General features: G+C 46.5%; 3 protein-coding genes across 3 annotated transcripts; 1 reads left to right on the forward strand and 2 right to left on the reverse strand.

Moving 5' to 3' along the window:
• Positions 1-99: 99 nt before the first annotated feature.
• On the reverse strand, positions 100-990 carry M430DRAFT_29145 (hypothetical protein; the record flags this gene model as incomplete). The annotated part of the gene is made up of 1 exon (XM_024865849.1): positions 100-990. One exon carries the CDS (start codon positions 988-990, stop codon positions 100-102), a length of 891 nt encoding a protein of 296 aa, XP_024719748.1.
• Positions 991-5,074: 4,084 nt separating this feature from the next.
• M430DRAFT_35898 (hypothetical protein) lies at positions 5,075-6,790 on the reverse strand (the record flags this gene model as incomplete). The annotated part of the gene is made up of 3 exons (XM_024866836.1): positions 5,075-5,786; positions 5,851-6,703; positions 6,768-6,790. The coding sequence occupies 3 exons, from the start codon at positions 6,788-6,790 to the stop codon at positions 5,256-5,258; spliced, it is 1,407 nt and encodes a 468-aa protein (XP_024719749.1). The 3' UTR covers positions 5,075-5,255.
• A 1,305-nt stretch (positions 6,791-8,095) lies between these two features.
• Positions 8,096-9,013, forward strand: M430DRAFT_104293 (hypothetical protein; the record flags this gene model as incomplete). Its single annotated transcript, XM_024860917.1, has 2 exons — positions 8,096-8,692; positions 8,753-9,013. 2 exons carry the CDS (start codon positions 8,096-8,098, stop codon positions 9,011-9,013), a joined length of 858 nt encoding a protein of 285 aa, XP_024719750.1.
• Between the last annotated feature and the right edge of the window lie 220 nt (positions 9,014-9,233).

A 9,233-nucleotide genomic window follows, 5' to 3' on the forward strand; every position in this document is an offset into this window, starting at 1 on the left:
CCGTCGAGCTCAAAGTGATCACTTGTGCATCAAAAAGTGGCTGAGTGGCTCACTGCTTTGTTTGATCTAAGTCTTTGCATTGTATCCCGAGCCATACTTCTATCGCGATTTTCTATGCCTGGCTTCTTTGGAATTTCCAAGCCTGCTGTCTTTCAACCCAAAGGTCAAGTTGAATCTAGTCCCGATGCTCATGGCCTCGAAACAAACTCTATCATATGCAACATGAAAACCCAGTTCCCCAAACCCCCCAGGAGGCCCAAGGATCTCTTTCATCTCATCAAGAGCACTCTTATCCACCGTCAAATTCCAAGTCAGGGTTCTTTGATCTTCCACAAGATTGTGAGTTTGTAATCTCTCGAGGTTGATGGTTTGGAAATTGCTCGCGCCAGTCTGAGGGCGGACATCTCTCCGCTTTTCTTTTTCCATAAGAGGCTTCACAGTGCTGCTTTTGTCAAAGCTCCGTGCAAAATCTACCAGTTCCAAGCAGCGAGTTTGGAACCTCAGGGCAACCCGATTATGATCTTGGCGAATATCTAAGAAAAGAGGAACGGCAGTCTCGAGGAGGAAGATTAGGCTTTGGGATATGAGCCATGTTCCGAGGATCTCATAGAAGAGGAGGACGGTGCCATCCCATCCTGGTCTTTTTTCTTTTGCGCCCACTGCCCAATATTTCAAATTGTAGCTTTTCTGACGGAAGTCCGAGTATAGGACCATCACTTCTTCAGTCGACAGGAAGTGGACACAGGTATCGACTATGGAACAAAGCATTTGGTCCAATATGCGGTGCAAAATCCATAACGCCGCAATAAAGCAATAGATCTCGGAAGTAGTTGGGGATTTAGCCTTGGATGCAGAGGATCGGATTCTCATGAGAAGGTATTGAAGCATGATCATATAGAACCCCGCCGCCGTATTCGTGATGAAGAGTGCCACAGTCGCGTGGTTCAGAGCCACCGCCTCTGCCTGGCTTCCACGGGATTGAAAAGTCATTATTCCTCTCCTTCCGAACCCCCAGCACTCAAGTTTGGCTCACAGGGCGGTGAGGCAGTGCTTGTCCGCGGTCGTCCGCAACCGCGCGTTTTAGAGGACCATGGCGTTTGGCCTCGATTGCGAGAAACATGCAAGCAATTAATTTCCAGGTTGGCGGTCAAGTTAGCATTCAGAAAAGCAGACACGACAGATTGCTGACATCCGGAGTAGAAAATTGCTCCTTTATCGTGTCAGATGATGGTCAGACTTACGGTCTGCCTGGCACGTGGGGCGTAGGCTTACTTCTCACCAAATGCGGGGCTCTTCACGACGCCTCGGCGGCTCGGCGTCCTACTATCCCGTAGAATACGAGGCGCGTCCTCCGTGCCCCTGGAATTTTGTGGGGTAAATACGGAGTAGGGGAAGAGACGATAACTGAGGATATAAATATTCTTTTCAAAAAAGTTCATTCAACCACGAAGTTCTGTTTTCAGAGTTTGAAAATACTACTCGGGTTGTTAACCTCGAACTAGAAACTGGTTTGTCTCGTGGACAACGATTTCGAGGCCTTCAAGTTCGCCGCTTATACTAGGTAACTATAGTTAATAGCTATCTTACGTAGGTTATACACCGGGTGCTTACGGGTCGGATAAAAGAATGCTTGGTCCACGGGTAAGTTCGTGTTCTTTCTCTTCATACCTAACGTATTGACGTATTCATCTAGGAATTTCCGCATGGCTCCGGATTCTGCAAATGGATCCTAATCACCCACCCTCGACAGATCACTTGGTCCAAAAGCTAGGTTCTCTCCATTGTCTATCTTCATTGTAAGTACTCAGAAGGGGGGCAACCAAACATAATCGGAGTCGAAGTCCCTCGTCCGGATGAAGCTATATTCCTCTTCTGTAATAGAACTCGCAAAAACATGAAGGACCCTCCTACCCTAAGACTGGATGACCGAAGCTTTCTCGTCATTGTCACACAGACTAAAGCTCTCCTCTGAAGAGCTCTTCTGTGACCGCGGTACGCCTATGGCAAATCTTTCTCATCAAAGAGTCAAGTTCAGATATTCGGCAAGGCATGAGGATTGCAAGCAAGAATTACAGACAGGATGTAGATGCCACTCAAAGCTTGAAGGTGCGGTATATATACTTCTGAGCCATTGTCGATTTTGAGGAAATGCAAATCGCCTCTGTGTTAGGCTGTTAGCTATGAATCTATGATACTGATAAATTATACACTGAAGCAAAGAACCTGCATACCTTTTACTGTACGTATATTTCGAACAGTTCCTCAACACTCTTTAGTGACATTTAAACACCTATGAGAGTTAGCTTTGCCAATGCCATTATTAACAGCAGAATAAACAAGGCGGTCTAAACTTTTGAGACGTCTTGGTAAGGTTCAGGAACATAACAGGCTGTTACCCCTTTGCCTATTCCCCCCTTTGTCTATTACTTAATCTTCTTTACCTGCTTAATTTTCGTCTGTTCACTACTTCACCTTCTCGCTTGTTCAGCAATACACCTTTGCACCCTCTCGCCTTTCTACCCCTTATGTTTATCAATATTACATATACAAGCCCCTGCACAAGAAAAAAACAGACCAGTCTAGTCCCAAGCCACCAACCTTCCTACCTACCTAAGCAAAAAACATATTTATATCTCATCATAGCCATCACAAGATACACTCAATTCTGTATCACATATAACATCAAGACAACAAGTATTCTTAAGCAAGAGGATAGCAACTCCTGGAAACTTTACGGAAATATTAAGGTCAGAGGAGGAAATATTGTTATTGTGATTGTGTTTGTTTATGTACTAGGAGAAGAGGGGTGTATATGTGAAAACAGCATGTATGTGAAAACAGCATGTATGTGAAAACGGCATGTATGTGAAAACAACATGTATGTGAAAACAACATGTATGTAAAAACAACATGAAATTATTAGGAACATCAAACTTGAGCAAAATTCAAAGTATAAGTTCCACTCAATAAAATAGAGGGCTGGCAATAAACTAGAGCTTGAGATCAATAAAACGAGCTTAGAATAGTGTACAAGAAGAATGAGAGAAAGAACATAACTAGTATTTTTCCTGTTGAGCTCTTGTTATCTCTAAATAGTATTTCTGTGTTATTAACAAATTGAGATTTGAAAGATGTCTATAAAAGAGTGTACAGTTTGACTATATATGTCGTTTCCGCATATATGTTGTTTCTGTGTATATTGACAAAAGGAGTCTGAAAGAGATCTACAAAAGAGTATGATTTTCCTGTGTCTGTCATTTCCACATATATTTGTTTCTGTGTAAATTCGTGCCTGTATATATTCGTTTCCATATTTGTTTCTGTGCAAATCCGTTTCCGTATATATTCGTTTCCGCATATAGGGATTGACGAAAGGAGTTCGAGAGAGGTCTACGAAAATGGTGTGCAAAAGGACATTGCTAGTATCTTTTGGTCTAGATTTCGTAGCACATGGACAGACATAGTATTTCCGTGATATGTATGAAAGAAGATTCGAAAGGACCTACGAAAAGAGTATACGAAAATGATCGAACTGCTCTGCTTTCTGCCTCATTCTCGTGGCCCAAACCTATATTCTTCCAACTTTTTTGCCAGCTAGCCCACTCAACTTCACACAACTTCAACTTTGTCGACTGGCCTACCACATCAAAAAATCCCTCCAAGGCCAGTTGGTAAGATCCATTGTCTCTTACAATAAACACCATCAGCAACTTCATCGATCAAAGCAAACAATGGTCAAGGAATCTGCTCGACTTCGCGCCCTCGCGAGAAACGCTTCCCCGCCGCGTAGAGTGTTGCGTTCCTCAAGCAAGCCCCCCTCAAAAGCCATTCAGAAAAAGGGAATAGCTAAACGCGTAAGTCTCTTAACACCAGTCTGTTCGAAGTCCCCATTGACCCCCCAAGAAGATTCAAAAGAAGGCTACGAAAGCTGGTAAGGCCAAGGTAGCGAAGAAGGTGACTTCTACCGGTGGTGGCACGAAGTTAGGCAAGCAGGTGAGCAGACTCCTCCCTACTCTTTCATCCACTTTCATCATGCAAATCGTTACTCGATCTCCATATTAACGTATATGCGTCTCGTCCCACAGAAGTCGGGCAATAAGGGCAAGGAGAAGAAGGGCAAAGGAACTCCCGCACCCAAAAATGTCTTTAACGATGAGCTGGGCACGTATGGCCTTGAATACGAAGCCGAGGCCATCATAGACTCGAAGGTCTACAAGGGTGCCCGTTCCTACCTCGTCAAGTGGGCCGGATACCCCGCATCTTCAAACACCTGGGAGCCCGAGGTCAACCTTCGTAACTCCACCGAGTTGATCGCCGAATTCGACGAAAAATACCCCGACAAACCGTGAATGATAAAATTGGGACTCGATTGTCTAGCTTTGGCATGGGTGGATGGACTTCCTCGGCATGGTTCTGCTTTGGCATTCCTGGGCTTGGATATCCTCCTTGATACTGCGTGCTGCATATCGAACAATTGAGCTACTTTGGTTTGCTAGTATAGGGGCGTTTTCTGATGACATAGGGATATGGGGAAATATCCTGCTCTTGCAGGTACTGCGCTGCTTTGTGGGAGACGCATTCTGGAGGACAAATGGACAGAGCTGCGCTTGAGATATCAACAATACGATGGTTTTTCATACATGTCTGCAGAATCACTGTGTGACATATTGTGCAACTGCGGCTGATATACAGATACAAAAAGCCGTCTTCACCGACACAATGACACTACTGATGTCGACCAGGACCGTCAGGACATGCGCAACTACTCATACACATGTTAGGCCCACTAGAGCTCACCAAGCATCCATGACTTCATGGTGTAGTTGACAATATCTTCACACCTTTTGGGATGTTTAGGATGATGGTTTGTGTCGTCGAATTTCGCACCTACAGGTCTATTCGGCTATTCCGGCTCAAATTCGGGGTCTATTAGCGCCATACCAGTTCAGATATTTACTTTAGAAAGCCGCAGAGTTATAAAGTCGAGCCTTTGGACCCTTTATTTGGTAGGGTCCAGCGCTTTGAACAAGTTATCGCCCACAGACATCATTGGATCAAAGGTGATTAATCATGTCTTCATAGCACTGATATCTACCTAGTCTCGCTAATTCAAAAGTAAGTGCTAAATACAGACTTGCCTCCACGACCTCAATTCAATGTGAGTAAGACAAGAGTAGTATACGTAAAAGGCACTGGTTCTCAATAAACTCCACACTAGCACTCGTCATGATTCTGATTCGAGCGGGGATTTCCCACTATTCCTCAACCTCAGGCTCCGAGTCTTGGGAACTGCCGAAAAGGCTTCCCATATCCTCATACACATCCATCACCCCAACACCGGCGAAGATTTGATCCGCTTCCTCTCCAGCCCTATTCCAGTTCTCCAGCTCTTCTAGATCGATGGGGTAAGTCCTGCCACGTTTCTTGCTAAGTCTCTCGCGGTCGAGATATTCCGCCCACTTAACGTTATCGATTTCATGACTATCGTCTTCAACGATGACATCGCCGCTTTCTTCAATCCGGCACCTGAATATAATATCAGGACGTTCTTCTTCACGCACGTAGTAGGGGACCCTAGGTGCCTCCCCCAGAATGACCTCGATCTTTTTGAAGGCAGTGCCGGTTTTATGGCTGCAGAGGTAGGAGGCGAGATGACGGACCGTCAGAATATCGGCTTGGAGAAGCGGACGGTATTTGGCGTCGAAAGCCTCGTTGTCGAACCGGGCGTATAGACGGATGGTATCGAGGTTTCGAAACCGTCCCACAGCGGAGAGAAAGTCATAAGGCTGTCGTACTGTAAGTATGAGAGCTGAAAACTTTAGCGGTGCTTAGGAGAATGGGGAATCTTACCAAGTCATCTGTGATGATAATGTCCAGAGTAAGCGAGGATAACTTTGAGCAAGAAGCCCCGAGTATATCTAGACTTTGGACGGAAAATGGATTTCCTACCAAAACAGAATATGGGGCGCAGCAACGCCTGGGCTTACGGAACGTCAGTCTCTCTAGTGTTTCGCTTTGCTGGGTTAAGATAGAGAGGAAGCGGTGGATTGAGCGGTTGAATATCGGGTTTATCAATTCGAGATTGACCAGGCCGTGTATTTCCGACATGAAGTCGTTTAATACCTCAGCTCCAACTTCCCACTCCTCTGCACAACAAAAGTTCTCTATCTTTAAAGTCTCAAGACATGTGATTTGACCTGGTATTGATTTAACAAAGTTGATCATATCTATCCCTCGAATCTCTAGATGACGAAGTCGTGTAAAATCCCAGAAGCTTTTGGGGATGAGCCCATCCCGGCCATACAATGGACGGGACTCGTAAACGAGTTCTCGTAGAGGGACAAGCCTGTCACCTGGTTCAACGCCAAAGTCCTGTGGCCCAGGCCAATCAGAACTCCATCTCAATCCCACGTCTTTTCTTGGGATGCGCAGGTGTAAGACTTCTAATTTCGGACAGCTCATCAGAACTTCTTTGAGGCGCCTAGTTGATGCAGGATGTTCGTAATTGATGTTAGCCTTGACGGATTGTATATTCTGGCAGCCTAGAAGTGTGTCCAGGATCTCGAGATCATGCCGTTGCACTTGAGTGTCCTCTGTCTTGTGACCAATTGGAAGATCTTCGACATGGAGTATGGTACTAGGCCAATGTTGCGTTAGGCTCTCGAGGATCAACTCTGGAATAGGTTCCTCCCAGGAACTCCACCTGGTTCAGTAAGCATAGTTTCTGAAATCACACTGTATTTGGTTGATCACAGAGATGAATTTACCGGATAGAATCGAGCTGCCTCATTTCTGAAAGAAGCTCAGCCAGAAGCGCCCAATCTAAGTCCCCTTCTTGTATCACAATATCACGTGTAAATACGATCACTTTGGTTCGAAGATTGCTCCAGCAACTAGCTACGTTCGTGGCATCCAGATTTTCCAGCTTTGAGGCGGTGAGTACGACTGATCGATACAATGCTGGACTTGCAAGTCGATAGAACTGTTTGGACACCAGGCAAAGATCTCGCAAGGCCTCTGTGTCCATGAGACAAATCTACAAGATTGTCAGTTCAGAACACGCTTGTTTCGCACACAAGGTAGTATTGAAATAGGGACTGACCTGCTCAAATATCAATGCCATAAGCTCATCGCTCAAGGAGAGGAAACCAACGGCCATGCTGGCGTTTGTGGCAAGAAATGATGAAAGAAGGCGTTTCTGCGTTATCTCAAAGCCGCTCCAATGTTGCAATAGATAACAGTTGAATTCCACACAATGATGAGGCTAAAAGTGTGTTTCAGTAGCAGCGGTACAGGACCGTTGCCATGCGTGAGATCTCAGATGTTTCCAGCAGGGCATGATCGAGAAGTTCTAACTTCAAGCACCGTTTGAGTTTATAATTTTAATATTCAATACCCCCCGGTCCCAAGAGGATTCGACGCCATGGAAATCACGCCGTGCCTCGTGGTGGCATCTATAGCCTCGAAGGATTGATAGATGGTGTTGGAAAGCAAACCTTATGCTGATTCCTGACTACCAGGAAAACAACACAACCAACAGTTGGTCCAACACAGGGGTCGTGATTTCGGCGACTCGGGCGGCTGGCTCTTCATTCTCACTGGACTACAGCGTTGCGCTACTCTTGTAAAGAACCAACAGATGAATTAAGGGAAGAAGAATTAACATAAGAGTGGGTTGTTAATAGGTGTACTCGGAAAAGGCTCTTGCTTAAGTTGATATAAGGTTACTATCCAAGTTGATTTAGACGAACGCTTATAATCATAACCAGACACCCGAGCATGTACAGGAAAGTAAGAAAACAGCTGGCATCAAAAGAATCATTCGACAGAGAGTAGAAGTAGTCCTTAGAACACCGTTATCTGTATGTTGTGTATGATACAACCTCTATGTAAATAAATATATAGGAGCTTCTCTCTGTTACCAGTTCGCAGACTTCTAGAGCATTGGATCAACCGCGGTTCTTTTGTGAGCCTTGTCAAAAAAGCTTTCCCATTCTACCACTTTTCCTCCAGCAGCACCGCGTCGCATCAACGATCCAGCTCACAAACCCCTCTCAAGACCCCTCTGATAATAACGCAGACGAAGAACCTCACCATGGACTCCCTCCGCTCAGCCCTCCAGCCCATAACACACAACCTGCCGGGCCCGATCCGCGACCTCGGCGTCTCAGTGGTCGGCGAGCAATGCTACAAGACGCTCCTGCTGGACCTCGACCTCGAAGCCACCGAGTGCATCAAGCTCGCCATCTCCAAGGGCCTCGGGATCGGCATCATCGCCGCGTCGTCCATCGTCAAGGTGCCGCAGATTCTGAAGCTGGTCAATTCGAAATCCGCGTCTGGCGTCTCCTTCCTCTCCTACCTGCTCGAGACGTCCGCCTACCTCATCTCGCTCGCGTACAATGTCCGCCAGGGATTCCCGTTCAGCACGTTTGGGGAGACGGGCTTGATCATGGTGCAGAATGTGGTCATCGCCGTGCTGGTGCTGAATTACAGTGGGCGCGCCAGCACCGCCGCGCTGTTCGTGGCGGGATTGGCAGCCGGTGCTGCCTCGCTGTTTTCAGACAGTATCGTGGATCTCAAGACTCTGAGCTATCTGCAGGCTGGTGCCGGTGTTCTGGGGGTTGCCAGTAAGCTGCCACAGATCGTGGCCATCTGGCAGGAAGGTGGAACGGGACAGTTGAGTGCTTTTGCCGTAAGTTTCCTGAATCTGCGCATTTTCCATTGGATTGCAACTGACTGGATCAATACACAGGTCTTCAACTACCTTGTTGGCTCGCTCTCCCGAATCTTCACAACGTTGCAGGAGGTGGACGACAAGCTGATCCTCTACGGCTTTATCTCCGGCTTCGTGCTGAATGCGATTTTGGCCTTGCAGATGGTGTACTACTGGAACGCGCCCACGGCGAAGGCAAAGGGGAAGCAAAAGGAGAAGACTCCGGTGGCGACGACATCTTCTGCCAAAACTACCGGGACATCAAAGGGGAAGAGCCCAACGACCCGAAGACGGGGGTAAAGGGGCCACAAGATGTGCTCCTTTTGTTTTCTGTTGTCTTGGACTCCTGTAGTATACAGTCGTAGTCATTTAATATGTCTAAACAGATATTACTCTGCGATAGATTTCCAAGTCCTATCTTCTGGTTTGCGAAAGTGTATACAATCAGGTATTGACAGTCTAGGGAGAGTCCTAGATAATCATCCTTCGTGATCAACCCCCCCCCCCCCCCCCCCCCCAC

The sequence above is a fragment of the Amorphotheca resinae genome (genome assembly GCF_003019875.1).
Source record: "Amorphotheca resinae ATCC 22711 unplaced genomic scaffold M430scaffold_8, whole genome shotgun sequence".
NCBI classification, from domain to species: Eukaryota; Fungi; Ascomycota; class Leotiomycetes; order Helotiales; family Amorphothecaceae; genus Amorphotheca; species Amorphotheca resinae.